Here is an 18,636-nt window from a genome sequence, read left to right on the forward strand (position 1 = left end):
GCGACTTCAACACACAGCGGTGCAGCGCGAGCGCACGAGCTCCAAGAACTTTTTTTTTTTTTTTTGTGGTTCGCGCGACGGTCCGCAGTTGGTCCAGCCGTCCAGCGTCAAACGTTACACGTTCCCTGGTATAGTTTTTTTTTATTGCAAAATTTAACGCCAAGAAGTAACTTAGCAATGTATCTATTTATAACTAATCGTGAACGAAGTTAAACTACGTGTTACTGATCACTGTAGCAGGTTCAGATACTGGCCACATATTGCTGTCTCGGCTTCAATTGCAGCTATGCCGCGGATAAAGCAGAGGCTCAAAAAGAAAATAATGAGCGCAGTTAAACAAGGACGTTGTGCTTGAGGTTGACGCACTTGTTACTCGAAAGCATTTCTTTTTTTTTGTAATTTGTTCCCAAAAACCAACATGAAACCAGAACTAAGGCAGAAGAGCTAGCATTTCATCGCCATCGCACAAAGGCTCAACGTAATCACGTGCACTTCTATCAAAATGCGACCCGTGGTACAAATGGGATGCTAATAATAAGGCACCATTATACAGACCAGAGGCACTTTTATTACTGATTAGCAAGTTCGTTAAAGTAATGTGGGTGCGATTAGCTGTATGCACCGTGCATATCCGAGAACTGGGCAGGCGTAATGTAAACAGCGTGCCATTTCGCTACACCCCTCGTCAACGAGTAGGTTGTCATCAGTAAGCACATACACGTACACTTTTGGGCTCAGCACTGACACCTGCAACATGTTCTAATTACCTTACCTGCATAGCTGGGAATGGGGTAGCTCTTCAAAGCCGCCTGTGAAGTCAGTGCATGCTAGCTTAAAGTATCCCAAGTTTTAGTACAAGCTCATGCATCTATTGTGACAGAAGTCCATAGGTGGCCGACTGGGCTAGAAATCTCACATATCAGTAATTAATGCATATATGGACACACAATTCTTAGCAGTCGCACAGCAGCAACATAATAACAGCCCATATTAACTGCCTGATTTTGCAAGGGCACCGATATGCATTGAAAAGAAAAAAAAATGCAGCAGATATGTTTAAATGTACGAAGAATAAAAACCGCAAGAATGTGAGAATAAAATATGAGAGTAAGGGTGGGCGTGCAGTTGCAAGGCTAGATTTAAAAGTGAGAATTGGTCCAGTCCACTGCGAAATTTTTAGTGCAAAAAGGAAAAAAAAAAGTTTGCATAACTAGATAGCATGGAAGTAAATGCTTTCTATATATACTACGCTCTTTTTTCATCCCTGAACAGTCAGGCAAAACAGTACCACCATGGTTGCTACCAAAGATCTGTAATAATGCCTCGATACAATGCCACATGGCGCACTCAAAATTTGAACTTCCAAAATAGCTTTCTGCAAGCCTTTTCCTAAGTTCTTTTCCACTTACGTTTCACAATTAGCAACAATTCTGATGACTAAAAGACAAGAGACTGACACCAACACAGACGGTGTAATATGCTAGTCTAAATAGTTTGGCTTGTCAGCAAGTAGCCATTTTGAACAGCTAGCACAATGAACAGGACATTTTGCAGAGATACAAGAGAGATGATGGATTTTGCATGACACATCAGTCTTGAAGCTTCATGTCAATTATGTTGTATGCACACTTCTATGCATTTTCCAACTTAATCATCAATGCCCTGCCATGAATGGTAGACCAACAATGATGAAAGTGATTGCATGATTTGTCTCAAGGCAAAAGTATTGCTCAACATTGAAAGGAATGCCGAGGTTCACCTGATGAACAGTACAACCAGAGTCAAAATTTGGCTTCGTAGATGGGCCACTGAATGGCAAGACTACTGGCACCTGATGACTCTCTGGTATGCGCTGCTATAGCCATGGTCCCTAGCTGGGGACCCGTTTTGCTCGCCAGCAAAAATCACTCAAAATGCATGTTGAATAAGGAAATAAGTGTTCAGGTATGGATACAAACAAAACAAGACAGGTTCTTTCACAAACGGGTTATGAAGTGTATTCAACATGGTGATCACAAGACCGAGCATCAAAAACATGACAGTAAAGTACTGTGTGTTCTACTTAAGTACTAAGGTCACATAACATCCAAGTCCTGTGGCCTTACGAACTTCAGCCAATGCTTCTGCAAGGCCACGAAGAGTGCCCACGTGCTTGTGTTCTGTCCTCATAGCTGTGTATTTGTCAGAATCGGCATTTTTTTTAAAACAGAACAACTAGAATTTGTAGGTGTGATTATAATGCTGAAGCTGACCGTCAACAGTCTGAATACACATGAAAGTTTTAAAGCAGGCCCCGAAACCAACTGTGGTCAGAGATGAACATGTGACATGCTTCTAGCCACATCAGTGTCCCACTTGGACAGGAGACACCAGAGTATTACGGACTGTGAGGCCAGCGGCAGATACAGAAAAGGGGTTGTGGAAGGAGGGTGGTCACAACACACCCACTGCCCCCATGTTGTTCCTATGTAGCTACATAAACAGGATATCCCACCTAGAAAAAAAAAAAAAAACTTCTCTTCTACAAAGGTAAAATATATGTAGTGTGAAAGCTATTTTTCACATTTTCAATAGATAACTTAATAAGTACTATGCAGTTACCTCTTCCTTCATTCAAGTTACAAGAACATATTAGGAAGTCAGCGACAGAGAGAGAGAAAATATTTATTTTCCGACCCTGGTCCGAGTCGCTGTCTCAAGTCTTAAAAAAGTTGGCGCCCGTGTCGCCCAACATACAGGCGATATAGGCAACGAGTAGCGGCCGCAGTATTTTGCAGAGTGCGACAGGAGAAGCAGTCCAGCTCTGTCAATAGGGTACCTGGGTGGGTAGGAATTGGTGTTGGAGGTAGTGTGGCGGCTGCGTGGCACGTGGGCAGCTCCAATATGTGTTTGTTGTCAAGGGTAGGAGCCGCATACCTGACAGCGGGGGTGGCCAGAGTGCTTGAGTATGGGCTGGTTGTAAAAGTCACATGGTAGAGAATTTGTTTGCGCTTGCCTAATGAAAGTAGACTCTTGGCGAGTAAGATGTGGATGAGGGGAAAGAAGGAAACAGTGAGTGTCGAAGTGCTTTCAGTCCTCTTCGGTGTTTTCGGTGCACACAGCATTAAATGTTAACACGTAGCAATGTTTTAATGTGAAAATACTTCCAAGAACCTTAAAAAAAAAATTTAAATTTACGCATTTCACACTTAAGCAACTTGTCTAGGCAGGCCTTGGTTTGTGCCATCTACAGTTCATGTTTGTTGCAGCATGCTCAAATGGTCGCCATACCTTTGCTTCCTGCGTTTGATCTTGAGCATTACACAGGCAAAAGCTTTTGGACTGGTGGAGGTTTAAGAAACTGCCTGCTAGGTGTTCCACTTGACAATCCCTGAACATTAATTTTTACATACCTTCAACGACTGCGAATAATGTTCATCATTTTATTTCAACACTCCTCAGACGTTTGAATAATGCAAGCTTTGTGAAAACTCTGATCCTGCCCAGGTGAGAGGCCACCCCAGTTAATTCCAGGCGTTTTTGACACACCCACTGGAAAAGAAAGAAGACACGCCCGAAGGCAGTCACAACCGCGAGTGCGCCCCAGAGCAGTCATGGCCCTCCTCTCCCGGCTACCTTGGCGATGTGGCAGCTGCCAACAGAAGGTCCCAGCAAAATCGAGAAAACCCAGGGGGAGAGGTCCAGCCTCACATGGCTTGTGAAGGCTTCTCACTCTCAATGCCACCGCTAAGTTTTAAAAATTTTGCGCGTTTAAGAGCGCAGTGTGTGGTTTAAAGCAGTTTTTGGTCAGGTTTTTTTTTCAAGCAAAGTAAGCAAGCCCCGTCTTTCGACAAGCCATGAAGTGCGGGCAGTAAGCTCAACAGTTACACATTGAGTCAGCTTTGGTAGCTGGAAGTCATGTCTGTGAATTTTTGAGTGCAAACCTGTTTCTGTATTGTTGTTGTTGAAGTTTTACTATAATAAAATTCAGTACTTCTGTTTCTTTGTGTGTCATCCATCTATCATCTTCAAGTCAGGCTGTTGGCTACACGTCCTCTGCCAAATTACCGTGAACTCTGAAGAGCCAAAGTAAAGACCAGGTATGACACCTGGAGTGTTTGCACACCAGAAGGACAAGAGACGTCATAGAAGTGTCTAGAAACTCTCTCTTTATATGAATGCAACACGACCCTATCTGGACCGAGTCGTCCTTCACCCTTGGCATGAAAGCCAAGGTCAAAGGTCAAGTCAAGAACCTACAAAAAAAAAAAGAGAGAAAGAAGCAGCTGCTCTCAACTTCGAAGAAAAGGACTCTGAAGACGATGGCAGTGGTGCAGCTGGGGTTGCTGCTACCTGCAAGAGAGAACATTGGCATCAGTATGTGGGGTTTAATGTTCCAAAACAGCATACTTCCTATCAGGGTCGCCATAGTGGACGACTCTGGATTAATTTAGGCCACCTGGGGTTTTTTTCTAACACGAGCCAGCATCGCACAGCCCTCATGCATTTTACGGCGAGGACCATTATACGGAGCCCAGCCTGTATGTTCGCGAATCCGCGGTCTGTAGAATTTGGCAGGTGCCTGGAGGAGCCCGTACTGGCAGGTCCAAGTATAGTTGTTGATAGACTAACAATAGCAAAGAAACTGATGCAAACAAACACAGAAGTTGCCACAGAAGCTGCAACAAATCATACTTTCTGTCCACATCTCTGGCACTTGCCCTGATGCCTTCACAATGAACCTTTTCCAGTAGTGTCCCGGGCATGCACCAAACCTTCTCATCCGCCATTTTCCCATCATTCCCAGAAAAAATGGCGGATGAGTTCGCTGCACATGGTTTTCTACAAACAGTGTTTGTGAGACCAACGATGCAACAAACTAGGAACAATAATTAAGCGCAGTGCTGTTATCTGGTAGGCCTATGCATATGTGTTCAATGTTCCCGCACGAAGCACCGTCCAGCGAGAAGCTGTGGTGTGGTTTAAAGGGGCTCTAATAAAGTTGCGCTATGCCTGGGATGTTAAAGTATGCCGCTTCACGAATATTGTCCAGGAAGAATTTTTTAATGCGCTTTGTAGAAACAGTTATCTGTAGTCAAAATTTGAATTTCAGCGTCTTCGTGCCTTTCCATCTCCTCTCGCCACATTTTGCACGCTGGAAGATTGGAACTCCTCCGCAGGCCCCACCTCCAGGGGAGAGCTTCCTGACCCGCCGGAGCTAAGCGGCTTATTGGCCGCGGCCTTGGTAGCTGCCTGACGTCTGAAAGAATCTAATCAATAGCCATCTGTCAACATGTATACCGAGATGTGAGCGACGGAGGAGGGTGCGAACATAAAAAAAGTCACTGGGAAGGGCTCGCCAACTTTTGCGCGCGATTGTGGGTTCTCTGCTGCTTGTAGAAGTGTATTATTTGGCTCAGGTGTTCATGACAACACAATTCAGTGACTGAGCAAGTTGATGTCCTTTCCTCGGAAGGCGTTTCTGAGCCTCTTTAAGTGCAGTTTTGTAATGTACAGCGTGGCAAGCATGCACACAGATGAGTCACGGCTTTCTGCTCTGGCTAGATGAAGTAGGACCACCCCATGTTTGTAAAAGAATTTTAGCAGTAAAGCTGGGAGAGAGCATGGCGTGTGTGGCCTGGCGGCTGCTAGAAGGTAGCACGCTGCTGAAAAAAGGCCTAGTCTTCTAGCAAAAGCTCTGCTATCGTGTTCCAGTCAACTGTGATGTGTGAGAAAGCCCACCTGCAGAATTAAGCCTAATGTTGAGAAACTAATGCTGCCTTTGCACGCCCATTGCTGGACTTCAGCAAGTAGCAGCAGTACAGAGGTGGTCAGATTGTACAACAGGCTAAATAGCCAGGCACTTACAAATAAGGAGTAAATGTCGTCCTCTAATCAAGCAATAGCAATGACCGAAACAAACAACCATATAGAGAACCAGGCCTTTCTCGGCGAGGGATGTGCATGCACAGAGCAGCCAATAAACCTAAGCCCACCTGTCCCTTGCTGACGCCCGTAGCAGCCGAATCAAAAGTACGCCAATAAGTGCTGCGGCCGCAGCTCCGACGCCAGCGCCGACCCAGGCTGAGGGCTCAGCCGACACCAGTCGACTGCAGAAGTCAAGTGGGGGAAAAAAAAGAAGAAATGCGTAAGTCAAGCCTTTCCCCCTCTGACCTTTAATCTCGACCAATGATATACACCAGCCAAATAAACAGCTTGTAATTCAAGCCTCTCGCCTCTAACATGCAATCTTGAACAGTGATGTATACATCAGAAAAATTAACAGCAATATAGATCAACTAACTGCTCAAAGATCATATTAAAAAACACATTTCTCGCAAGGATACAGTTGCCCAAATTGAATACCGCTTAAATATTACTGAATCATAGGGGTGTATGAATACTGAAATTTTCTAATACAAATATGAAGGAAAAAATGGCTTTGAATATCGAACCAAATTTCAAATACCTGTTCAGTAAAAAAAATATATATTATAGAAAAAGATGAACAGGCAAATGTTGTTGTCCCCCCCCCCTCCCCGCTTTTTTTTTTTTAACATAGTGTATGGTCTTTGCAACTGAAATAACAAAACTAGACTGACTCAGCACCATACAAATAAATATAATGTGCACAGAAATGTACACTATCTGATTGGACAGCATAACAGTATGTAACCTGTAATGTGGTCATGCAAAATGAAATACATGAATTGACACATGACTGGCAACTAAAAATAACATGACATCTAGAAAAACCTTATTAATTTGAATTTCAAGGGACCGGAAAGTGGTATGCCCAGATTATCGAAAGGTTGATTTATAAAATGCCCTTCGCCCCCCGAAAATAAAGAGATGTCGAAAATGTGAAAATGCAGTGAAGCCTTATGAGAAAGCTCCATCGCACTAACACTGAAAAGCCCGTAATGAGCGCGCAGTTTAATGAATCAAAATTAGATTAGCAAAAGCTCCCACGCTTAGTGAAAGATCTTTTCCCACTTTAGTGGTTACACAACCCACCACTCCCAAAAATGTGGCCTTCATGCCAACAACCTTCAGTCATCTACCCTGTCATGTGGTGAGCCTTTTTCCATGCTGTCCTGCATCTACCGCCCTCATGTGTTTATTCTGATAACGAAGTACGCTAGCACCCTCTCTCCAAGTCTGCTGCAGCAGATGCCCCTGCCTCCATGCACTCCTAGCAATGTTTTCTGAATACTTTCCAACCTTGGCCCTGGTCACCCACCTGGTGTATCGAGACAGCCAAGGCGCCATGGGCCGCACCAAGAGCACGTGCACCAAACGACGCAGGCTCCTGCACAGTCCGCACCAATGCTCGGGTGTAAGCATGCATCCACTTCAAAACAGGCATGTTTCCGTCTGAAGCTGGCTCTTCCTTCATCGAGTCTTGTTTCATTATCACTGACATCAGGTAGGTTATGTCTATTTGCAGGATTAACCCGGCCCAGCGTCAGCTGCGTCCACCTTACCCCGCAAATTTCGTCTCATCTTTCCACCAAACTCTCTGTTGACCCCCAGCTATGCTTGCCTTCGCTTGAAATCCACTCTATAATCCCAAGAAACCAATGCTTATCTGCTCTCCACATTACTTGCCACGGCCATGCCCCCTTTCTCTTCTTGATGTCAGCTAGGATTTCAGATACCCATGTAATAAAACTGCTTTGAAAGGTTAACAACTTGCTCAGTTTATCAAAATAACTTTTGCAGATCCGTCGGTGCATTAAACAGTGCAATTTGACTGTGATTACAACAAAATAATACTGCAAATAAGCAGTCATTAAAGCAAGCTTTTCGTGTACACGGACAGCTGAAATGCATCAGCTGCACAGGCACTCACGGGTAGGCGGCCATGGTGGCAAGCTTGACGTAAACATCCCTAGGTGGAGCCACAAGGCAGGAAAACGTCTGCGGTGCAGGCAGGTCATGCCTGCGGCAGAACTCGGCGGGTTGCACAGGGTAATCTTGCCGCACGGCCGGCCGGTCACTCTTGGACGCCACGACCAGGACCGGCACAGAGCTGCCTGACAGGTGCTTCTGCAGTCATGAAAAACATGCATGCTTGAGCACCAAATCTGCACATGATGCGCCGACCAAGCAGTTTTACAGAACGAGCTCTAAATGGGACATCATGCGGCCACATGTCCGAAGCCGCACTTTACGATTTCAGCATCAAGATCTCAAGAGTGCAAAATTCTGTGATCGACTAAACCAGTGCTGCCCTCTGTTGGAGAGTGGCACAACTTAGCCAGTTGCCTGTTGGGCCCGACTATATCACAGCCGAGAGTTGAACAAACAGTTAGGTTTGGTATTTGCACATGTTTTAATAGACGTTTGGTAATTTTTTGTAATTCACTTTTGTGTGCACATCTGTTCCACTAGGAAAATTTGAATTGCACCAAACTTCCAGTTAATTTTCTGGGAGGAATGCCCAAAGTCTGTCTTTCAAACTTCACCTGACATGCAAGTACAGTAAGCTCTCAATAATTCACTCTGATAATTCATACTTTCAGTTAATTCAATCAAATTTCAAACCATTCAAAGAATTTGGTTGGCTGAATATATTTTCAATGCGTTTTAAAGCCACTTAATTCATACCGCGATTTCTCTTAAATTTGGTTATTTGAAACTTCCTGTCCTGCTCCTACACTCCTGACGTGCAAAAGAGCGGCGACCGAGGCCGGATCTGTCAGATTTCTGGCCTCGTGTGAGCTGAAAATTCGATCTCTCCAAATGGTTAATTCAGATGCAGTCCGAAAATAAGCTGTGTTATTCGAAGTCGCACCGTTGTCGCGTAGTTTCATTTTATGAGCTTTGCTATCAGTCCGTGACGACTGCGGCTGTTGGCCGCGCTTCAACGAGCCAAGCTCAGCTGTGCGCCAATTCAGACGCTATCTAGACTTTTTTTTTCTTTTATATAATGCGTCTCAATGTTCAGGAGCGAATTTGCATTCCCCTCGCTTCCATCCGCGTTGTCCTGCGCGTCGATAATGTGCGCTAATCACGAGCTGCTCGTTGTGTGGTGAAGTCTCCTTACATGGACACCACGGCTTGCGAAGAGGCTCCATTTCTACTGTGTTGTACCTATAAACGAGACCGCGAAGGGTCTCACTATTTTGGAGCAGTTCTGCTTTCGTTTTCTCGAGTGTGGGGATGCAGTACACACTGACGGATTGGCGAAAAATCTCCATTGGTGGGCAGTTTTCCCCATAAAAGCAAAAAACCATTGTCTATTTTTCCATCGATATAATTTGCTGCAGTCCAAAACTGTTTCTGAGAGTTTCTTTTAGTAGCCATACGACTATTTGATCTTCGGAAAATTTGGAACTTTTTCCAGTTCCTTGAGGTCTTGGCGTGGTTTTACTCTATAGAGAAACCAGCACAGAACTGCTAATTTTTTTCGATAATGTTTGAGTAAACACAACTGCCTTTCACCCATATTTATGTTGTGCTAAAGCTTTTAGCTACATTTGCTTAAAGAAATAGATCCAAAATATGATTTGCATGCATAGATATCCACTGAGCAAACTGCGTTTAGTTTTGAATCATAAGGTGCACTTCTGATAATTCAAACAAAAATCTCAGTACTCTTGAAATTTGAACTTGTGAATCTGCTGTGGTTTGCCCTAAAATAAGACCGAAAGCTAAGTCGCACACACCACGCACAGTAACCACACTGTCTTGCTACAGCAATTACAAACTGGGAGTTATGTATACCCTACACTGTAGGAAAGCAAACTCTGCTACACAGATCCAATGCTACAGTCTTGTGCAAAGCAAGACAGAAATGCACAAAACACAAAATGCCTCCCAAAGGAAACGAAATCAGGCCTGTGTTCACCCTTGTTGCCCTTTTGGAACTTGGCACTGCAACGCAAGGGAATGTTACACAGTGTAACATCCGTGCTTGCAAACTTTCAAAACAGGAGGAAGGCATTAATGGTGAGAGCTGCCAAGACAGTTCAGCAAAAGTGTCATTTGGTTGGTATTAAATTCTCTACAAACTTCAGCAAATTTTGCAACAACCCAAGATTTTTTTGCCCCTCCCTCCTAAAAAAAAATACCTGCCAATATATCACTGCTCCTGAGGCCAGGGTGCAACACACTCACCAGGTAGGCCCTGGCGACGTGCTCAAAAGAACGCGGGTTGCTGGCGTCAAACAGGAGGCAGACAGCATCGCAGCTCAGCTCGGGGGCCACGGCTGTGTCGTGCTGCCCAAAAAGGTCCACTTCATGGAGCTGCATGCAGACCACACACACAGCATGACACACACAGAGTGCCACAGAACCCTTGGGATCCTAGAGTGCTTTTTGGCTTCCCTAAGCACTAAAATCTACGCATGCCAAAACCTCCACCTTTCATAATTATACCCACTTTATTTGGGGCTGATCATTACGTAACTGCTCACTGTAGATTGTTTTACCATACAGCTGTTCCATTATTAACTGAACCTGGGCATTTTTCAAGGGGCCATGCGTCCGCATACTCTTTCTTTTGCATACATGTTAGGCAAGAAGGGAAGAGTGGCCAGTGGCTGCCCATCATTAATCCTCATCTTGAAAGGTAGTGCACGTGGACACCTACCAGCAGGTACTTATCCTGTCCGTAGACCATGACCTGGTCCACGGCATACTTGGGGCCGGGGTGCCCCGGGGGCAGGCCCTGCTCCAGGCTGCACCCCAGCAGGCCCCTGAGGAAGCACGTCTTCCCCGCCCCCTGGGGACCCAGCACTCGGCAGTGGAGCACCTGTCGCACACTCTGGCCCTGCTGGGGGGACTCCAGCTGCTTCTCACACGTCACTGCAGGCATGCAAGCAAACACAGAGGAGGAGGAGGAGGTCTCTGTAGTACTCCAGTCTGGGTCAAGTTGGTTGGTTCCTGAATGTACAGTCAGACACAAAAGTCTCCAGGATGCATGAGCAGCAGCCGGGCCCAGTAGCTCTGCTATTAGCCGGGGCCTCGACACCACACTTGAGGAAGTGACGAAGGTAAGGAGATGAGGAACTCGTTGAGGCTTACATACAGAAATGTTCCCCTATTTCTCCCCTGGTTTCAGTCACTGTTGGCTATTTGCATAAGTGGAGGTGAAAGCTGGTCTCATGTGCTCCAACATGTCGTAGTCAAATGAGGTGACCACTGGCAGATGTGGCCTATCCAACTAGGCTGCTTTCTGCACATCCTAAAGACTTGTTCTCAACAGTGCTGGAATGGCCTGAATAACACAGAGCAGCGCACTTCTGCATTTCAACTTCTGTAACATACTGAATCATCATGAATCATCGACTGTTCAAGACCACTATCGAGGAAACCTATTCATCAACATAATTTTTGTCCATTTTTCATTAATGTATAATATTTTTTGCCGTGTTATCCCCACCCCTCATGTAATGTCCCGAAAGAGACCTTTGAGGAAAAAATAAATAAAAAATAAAATAAGAAAATATGAAGGCTTTTGCATTTTATGCTAGCACACTAGCACCATTTGAAAACATGCGTATTGCTACCTCTAAATTTTTGTCAGGTAAGGTGCGAAAGGTGTCTGATCAAAGAAGCACGCTCTGGATTACCACAGCCGCAACTGCACATATGGTGCAAAAAAGGGACAAGGACAAAGGAAGGGACCCAGTGTCTACAGCTGTGTTTGCAAAGTCAGTGATGCCGGTAACATAACATTTTAAATTCATGCTGGACAGAATGGTAGGGCCATTTCATGCCTAGAAAAATGGATCGCCTTTTAAAGACAAGAAGTAAAGATGGACGTCGCCAACGCACGACTGGAAGGGGCTCACCAGATTGCTAATCCAGCATTTCCAGTTACAAAGGCCACACAGCACCGGTACTGTGGCCGAATGCTTCAAAAGTTTCAAGGGTGGTTACCGACGCCAGCTGCAAAGGTTTGTCATCGCTCTGCTGGGTCATCTTGCCGCGCGTTGCCACGCGTCCATGTCGCCGCTAGATTATGTCTTTATTGAACATCTGTATTACTGTTAGACGCGTACTTATTCCGCACGTCGTATTGAGTGACCAGGTAGTGCTGTCTGGTTCTGTAACTTTTAAGGGGAAAGCCTCTATGGGCTCATGACTCATCAGCAGGGATGTTTGCAGAGAAGTGTCCCACTATAGCTGTCAATCAAAAGTGGTTGAGGTGTCCACCAAGATTTGGAGATCTGAGAGCCACTGCCCCCTTTCCTCAAAAACCTTTCCTTTCCTCAAAACACATGCTTTCCCATTCCTCCATGTAAGCAGACAAGTGTCCTCACAATTATATTAGTAATTAATTAATTAGCAATTGGTTAATTAGTAATAGCAGTGGTTATATGTATGACCGTCGGACATTTGTATCCCTCACCCTTATGCAATGTCCCTACGGGACCCTCAAGGGTTAATAAATGATGATGATGATGATGATGTAGTATGTCGTAACTGGGAACGCAGTATACAATAATGCACTGCGCATGCACAAGACGCCAGCAGACAATGCACCTGCGCTTCAGCCTACTGAGCATGCGTAGAGCATCTTGCCAGATGCCTCCGGAACACCGATCTGGAAGGATGCCGCCTAAACACTCTCCTGTGTCTCCAGCAGGCAAGGTGCAAGTGTCGTGAAGCGAACAATTGTGTAGTCTTTAATCAACATCTTCACCACACATCAGCGACACAAGCAGCAACACAGCGCTAAAGACCTTCGCCTCACCGCACTTTACGTCAACAAAGTGCCCCCTGAAGCTGAATTTTTATTTGGAAGTTCCTTTGGATGATAAAGAAAATAATTAATTGGGCATAATTGTGCTTGAAGAATAGGCCTGTAAACATGTGACAGTAAAAGTGTGCACAGTGTGTGGATTCAAAAGTTGTTAAGCTATTGATGTTATTTCTTTGAAATAGGGGGCTGGCAGTATACACATACAAATTTTCAGATTTTTCTTGATAGCAGAACATAATGCATGTTTGAAAAGGCTACAGTAGAATTTCTACGATAAGAACTAGGCTGATATGAATTCGTGAAATTCCCTGGCCGGAGTGCAATGCATATAATGCGCAGAATTTAGGATGTTCCAAACATTCTCTCATGCCACTACGGATGACACGAATGCACGAGGCCCAATCACCCCTCTCAAGCACTAAGTGCTGCCCATACATAGCTGGTTAGGGCACTCGGCTACTGAGCCAGAGGACCCAGGTTCAAACAAGACTGTGGTGGTCGCATTTCCATGGAGGCAAAACGCAAGAGGCGCCCCCCGTGCTGCACGATGTCAGTGCACATTAAAGAACCCCAGGTGGTCGAAATTATTCCCGAGCCATCCACTACAGCACCGCTTTCTCTCTTCTTTCATTCCTGCCTTCCTCCCTTCCTTCACAGCGCAGTTGTGGTATCCCTTGAGAAGCCAGACAATTACCATTCCTATTGTTTCCTGACAAGACATCCAATTGTGATGCAGGAGTGGGGTCAGCAGCTCATACACCACCGACACAATCGCCTTCCGAAAGTGCCAGACGCACGGTGAGTATGAGCTGTGCACGAGTATGAGCTGTGGCCACGTGGCAATATAATAAATCCTATTGACCAGAAACATCTGTGTGAATGCATTTCTCATGCTTCTGCATAGATTTTGTTTATTTTGGATGATACATATATTTTTCACGACCCCCTGAGATTCATGGCATTGAGATTACACTGTATACATATCACTTGTGTTCCTTCATTTGTTCTCGTCTCTTTTGTGCAAGGTGAAGCAGCAGGCCTGGTGCAGTATGCATAGGAATCTCTAAGCTAATCCAGCCACATCCCTAAGTTGCATCATCTTTCTGGCTTATTCTCTAATTTAGCACTTTCCTTCTTTTCAAAGATAAAAAAAATGTGGACCATATCTTTAGTGATGCAAAAAAAGTGTCAATACAAGGCAAGAAAATAGGAGGAAATATGAAAAAAAAAGGTCAATAAGAGAGCTTCGGGTGCCCGTCAAAGAAGTGAAAAGCCAGCACACTATAAAAAATAAACATTGTTCCGTGCGTATAAGCTACATAAAATTAGAGCCATGAATTTCTCAGTTGGGTAAGACAACAGTCACTACACTGGTCAATGCTACACAGTCTCAGACATAGTTTCAGCAGTGATTCAAACAAGAAACTTCTCTTTCAGCACATGTGTTCAGTCAACTTTGGCACTAAATTCTGCAAAGAGTATAGGGGCCAGTGTAGCAGTCATCTGAAAAAAACTTGTCTTTTGACACACAGATCATCAGGCAGTCAGCAGTAACAAAGGTACCAGAACAAAACAAATTGACTTCTAATGTCTCCAGCATCACTAGGGATGCATTGAACGTAGGTGCTGTTTTTAAGCAACCTATGGTTTTCCTTCTTCACGAATCAACTTTAATGACTCCCAAACGCATCACATAAGTCAGAGTGCAGCAAAATGCACACAGCAAGTGCCTTCTCACCATGGACGGCAGATAGCTGGCTCTCTTCCCCACCTCCAATGTAGCCGAGATAGGCCAGGCACTCCAGCGTCTTGTGGACATCCAACGCCGTCGTCAACCTGTGAACGCATTGCCACAAGAAAAATTAAAACGTGCACTTACCTACTGTACACACTGTCACGTGAATTCACTTGCTATAAAGCAAACTGATTTTAATCTGCCAGAAATTCATCTTCCTTACCTTACTTTGTTTCACGTTTCATTATCTTTTCTCCCGTTTGCAATGGCCAATGCAAATTTCAGTACAATGTTGGTGAACACAAAAGCACCACTGAGCAATCTGAAGGCGGTGCATAACTGAAGCTCCTTAGCTGGCCGGCACAACGCTGAGAGTGTTTCGCTCCATGCCCAGCATTTGCTATGCAGCAGCAGCAAGCACTACTCACGCCCAGTGAGCCAAGTAACCACGCAGCGTCAGCCAGCCAGAATCATTGGTGTCCACGGTGCCCACCAGGTCGGTGCCCCACGGCTGTGTTGGGCACACCGCGAACAGGCTCGCCAGCTCAGGCGGAGAAAGGCAGCCATCCACATCCTGCACGCCAGCGACAGTGCTCAATTACTCCCATTACCCAAAGGGCATTAGTACTGAAGGGAGTGGTGCACAATGAAGAAAAACTGTCCAACGATCAATGAAGGCTCTCAACAATGAGGCACAAAAGAAACGCATTTCTGTGAAATGTGGCAACAGTAAAGAAATGGTAACACTGCAGTACAGTAGCCGACCGATTTTTCAAACTCCAGTAATTCGGACTTAACGTGATTTTTCGGACCTCGCTGAAGAACTGTCACGCACCTCATAGAAATGTGCACATATTCACAACCAATATTTTGGATTCTGCGGCGTCCAAAAGTTTGATTTCTTTTACTAAAATAGACACCAGCGGTACTGTGGAGATCATTTTTGGAATTTTTTCGGCCTAATATAGACACGAGAGGTCACAACCAACCGGTTCTTTGCCGCTGTGAAAGGAGTCATCTTGGATGGAGTCAGTTGTACGGACTAGCTTGGATATGCTTTGCTATTTGTTATTCATTGTTGCCACTAGAAATAATGGAACGCGCTTTGTGGCCATCAAGGTGGTCTGCAAAGAAGAGTGCGCAATCACGTTGAAAACGGGACAGCTGCAGTGTCTGCTATGACTTAGACAGTGCCGTCCATGATGTGGGGCAGATTGTGGGGGAGGCATGCATTTGGATTTACTCGCTTCCGCTTTTTCTTTCTGTGGGTTCGCTTGCTCAGTCTTTGCAACTATTGTTGCCCATAGAAACAGACTGTTCTTGCTTCGTGCAGCGCATATGTTCATTTAGTATCGGCGTAGTATCTTGATGTGTGGTGGTGCAGACATGAAAGCAAGACTCTGACTCAGATACAGTATAATACTATTATTGCTTGCAAACAGAGCATGAGCAGCAGCAAAATTAGCGATTTCTAAAGCCGGTTTTTGCAGAAAAGTGGTCTTTTTAAAGTTCATGCACTCATGTGTATGCCAGAACCAGCCAGCGCATGTGCTTCGCACCGAATGTCAGCAGACGCAAGAGCAGCGCCCAGGTCTGTATCTGTAGATGCCAGGTGTCTGCGCCTGTGCTACCTGTGCCGCATGTACGCAGGAACCGGTACGGTGGTGTGTACCAATCGGAGGACACACGGCTTCCTATACTTCTGCAGAATTGGTCTGAGCTGACTGCACCTGCAGCAGCCACTCTTTTTAATGGGAAATTCATTAATCAAGCACAAGAGGGTGCAAACATGATGCACATGGCGATGGGTGCCTCTTTGTGACTGCTGACACGGGGTGGCACTGGGAGCACAAGTGCAGGCGTCTGAAAGGTGCCCATGGAGACACCACTTCAAGACAACAGCTGCGCAACGATACGATAAAAATCAAAATCAGTTGTATGAGGTCCAAAAAAAGGTCCCACAGCCCAAAAATATGTTGCCTCTGTGTGAAGGTCAACTCCCCCAAATTCCAATGGCCATTTTTGCAAAACTTTGACACAGCTTCAATGAGTGCGACAAAGCTTCAATGAATCCATTTTTTTTTTCCATGTAATAGGCTTGGGTGTTAGAAAAATACATGATTTTGAGAATGCCCATTGTGCCGATCAACCTTTTTAGTGTGCCAGAAGTATTTGAAATATTCGCTTCGAAATTATCCGAAGAAAATTACTATTCGCTTCAATTACTTCGCTTCGCTTACCACTCATGCTATTCACATTTGCTTGCCTCAGCAGTGAAACAGATTGAATGCACAAACAACACAAAAGCTTCCAGTCATGTATGTACTAACACCAGACCATACTAATGGTTGGGAATGCCACTTCAAACAAAATGTGGTAGTGAAACTGCAACAAATCAAACTCAAACGCTCACCCTGTCATACTTCTCGAAGAGAGACGTGACGAATGCGAGGCCCTTGGCACTTAGTTCGGTGCTGCTGCCAGGAGGCACTCGGATTCTAGAAAAAACAAGATATGCACAATTCTGCGACTGATGCCAACACCTTCTAACAAAAAAATACAGCGCAGCAAAAAAGCAATGTGCTCTCACAAATGACAGTTGCTGTATGAATGCAGCCACCACTAATAACCACTCGCACCAGTTACTGCCATTCATGGAAGAGACTCACGGCGGGCAGAGGTATTCACGGGGTAGAATGAGGTGATCATCATAGCCGAAACGGCGCAGCACCGTCCACGTGGTTTCGTGGCGACCCCTCTGGATGAACATTTGGTGCAGAAATAGGAATCCTGGAGAGATGATGCAAGAGCATGAGATAAGAAAAGAAGGTAAAATGTTATTATATTGTGGACTGAAAAAAAAAACAATAAAAAGGCTTAAATCTGAGAACAAAAACAGACATGCTCTTGAATGTTCCACTGTGACGGATGGTAGTTGACAGTGTTTTTCTGGCATGTAAAAATTCCCTAATACGTAGTGACTGACATCTACACTTGGGCAAACAACGGTGCAAAGAGGCAGCAATGCAAGCTGCAATACTACTCTTTTAGTGTTTCACGAAATTCATCATTGTCTTGTCTGCTAGTCTACTGGCGAAAACAGCCCAAGATCGGTGACAAATGAAGCTGCACGACTGGGCAGGTCCCCTGCCACAAGACAGAAATGAAATTCAGCTGCAGTGGTACAAGCAAATATAGTTCGCTAATGACAATTTGAACACAGCAGCTTTTGGCCAGCTGGTAGCTAAGCCATGAATTCTAGAGCAATAATACTCTCCAGCTATTTCAAGTGCTCCTAAAAAAATGCTACAAGTATCACAATTAATGAACAATATTTCATTGCAAGTGTGCCCAAAGGCGGAATGGATTAGGTATAAGGGACAAAGCAATACCTTTTAACATTTTTACACCAAACTGAGGGTGGACACAAACCTGGCAGCGTGAGCCCATTGTTCTCGACACCCACTTCCAGGTTTTTGGCAACAATGGCCTTCAGGTCAAGAAGGGCCTTGGCCTCTAGGGGGGTGTTGAAGCACTTTCGCTGTTGGTGGAAGCCAGAAAACAACATCAATATGCTAAATACAAAGCAGGAAGCTAGGATGCAAAAGAAATATGTATAAAAAAATAAAATCTCACTACCTTTAGCAATTACAATGCCACTGTCAGTTTTACAAAGCGCTGTCAACACAGCTCCACGAGAAGCACACAATGTACAGCAGATCAACAAGCTCTGTTTCATATAATGGTTGGTGCCCGTCCAGCTGTAATACCGTTTACTGCGATGTGAGAAGAATAATGCACCCTACAACCCAGGTGCAACAAAAATAAAGCATTAAACAGCACATTTACATATTGCTATGTGTGAAAAAAACCTTTTAGCAAAGGTGCACAAATAGGCCAGTATAGGAGAAAGGCTCACCTGAAAAATGTTCAGCTCCCTATCACTAAGGACACCGTCATTGTCGATGTCACAGATACGAAAGATTCTGGTCAGTGCCGCCTTGCACCGTTCTGTCAGCTGCACAGGCAAAGAGCACGGTCAGGTATTACAACAGAGAGGTAATGACTTGCCACCCCTACTATGAGAAGGAGAAAAATCTGGCAGAACCTCTCGTCAACTGTCTATGGAAGGACCCTGGTATATTGTCACGAAGACGACGAAGCAGGCAGTGGCGTGGGACGGAGTGCTCGCGCTAGCCCAGCA

At 45.0% G+C, this 18,636-nt stretch overlaps 1 protein-coding gene across 1 annotated transcript in view; it reads right to left on the minus strand.

Annotated features, from left to right (window-relative positions):
• Positions 1-4,127: 4,127 nt before the first annotated feature.
• Positions 4,128-18,636, minus strand: part of Miro (mitochondrial Rho GTPase) — a 28,688-nt gene continuing 14,179 nt past the window's right edge. Inside the window, exons 8-19 of the mRNA XM_077633679.1 lie at positions 18,352-18,450; positions 17,865-17,973; positions 17,102-17,222; positions 16,846-16,930; positions 14,861-15,006; positions 14,436-14,533; positions 10,580-10,794; positions 10,105-10,233; positions 7,835-8,031; positions 7,223-7,291; positions 5,976-6,089; positions 4,128-4,332 (exon numbers count right to left, since the gene is read on the minus strand). Coding sequence (XP_077489805.1) covers positions 4,329-4,332; positions 5,976-6,089; positions 7,223-7,291; positions 7,835-8,031; positions 10,105-10,233; positions 10,580-10,794; positions 14,436-14,533; positions 14,861-15,006; positions 16,846-16,930; positions 17,102-17,222; positions 17,865-17,973; positions 18,352-18,450 — 1,386 coding nt within the window. The 3' untranslated portion in view covers positions 4,128-4,328. The remainder of the gene's footprint in view (positions 4,333-5,975; positions 6,090-7,222; positions 7,292-7,834; positions 8,032-10,104; positions 10,234-10,579; positions 10,795-14,435; positions 14,534-14,860; positions 15,007-16,845; positions 16,931-17,101; positions 17,223-17,864; positions 17,974-18,351; positions 18,451-18,636) is intronic.

Source organism: Amblyomma americanum, chromosome 8 (assembly GCF_052857255.1).
Source record: "Amblyomma americanum isolate KBUSLIRL-KWMA chromosome 8, ASM5285725v1, whole genome shotgun sequence".
Taxonomy (NCBI): domain Eukaryota; kingdom Metazoa; phylum Arthropoda; class Arachnida; order Ixodida; family Ixodidae; genus Amblyomma; species Amblyomma americanum.